The 426-nt window shown below is 62.0% G+C and overlaps 1 protein-coding gene across 1 annotated transcript; it reads left to right on the top strand.

Annotated features, from left to right (window-relative positions):
* Positions 1-79: 79 nt before the first annotated feature.
* On the top strand, positions 80-319 carry DQ04_18111010 (hypothetical protein; the record flags this gene model as incomplete). The annotated part of the gene is made up of 1 exon (XM_009317670.1): positions 80-319. One exon carries the CDS (start codon positions 80-82, stop codon positions 317-319), a length of 240 nt encoding a protein of 79 aa, XP_009315945.1.
* Between the last annotated feature and the right edge of the window lie 107 nt (positions 320-426).

Genomic DNA, 426 nt, shown 5'->3' with positions numbered 1-426 from the left:
GCCGCCGGCGCCAACAACGACGCCCGCGAGTGCGCCTGCAACATTGCTGCACGGCGGCAGCAGCATCAGCAGCGAGCCGATGGCGCGCCCCCCGCGCGGCAGCAGCGGCGTTGTTGTTGGTGGTGGTGGTGGCAACAACAGCAGCGGCAGCTGCAGCGAGGTTGTGCCGCGCCCCACCGCGCTGGAGATTCTTGATCAGTTGCCGAACTCCGTGGGCCTCGTGACGCGGCAGAGGCCGTTGCCGTTGGGGAAGCCGCCGCAACCCGCGGGCTTCGGCTTCCACGCGGTGGCGAAGAAGAACAAATTGTTCGGATCGTGATATCTGTTCGCATTGTTTGGATTCTCTTTTTTGTGCCTCTTCCTTTGACTTTCGTATATGTGTGGCGTGGCGTTCTCTCTGTGTGCCTTTTCTCTCTCTCTCTCTCT

This window comes from Trypanosoma grayi (genome assembly GCF_000691245.1).
Source record: "Trypanosoma grayi strain ANR4 Tgr_1811_V1, whole genome shotgun sequence".
Taxonomy (NCBI): Eukaryota; Euglenozoa; class Kinetoplastea; order Trypanosomatida; family Trypanosomatidae; genus Trypanosoma; species Trypanosoma grayi.
This window is presented reverse-complemented; position numbering and strand designations above follow the sequence as displayed.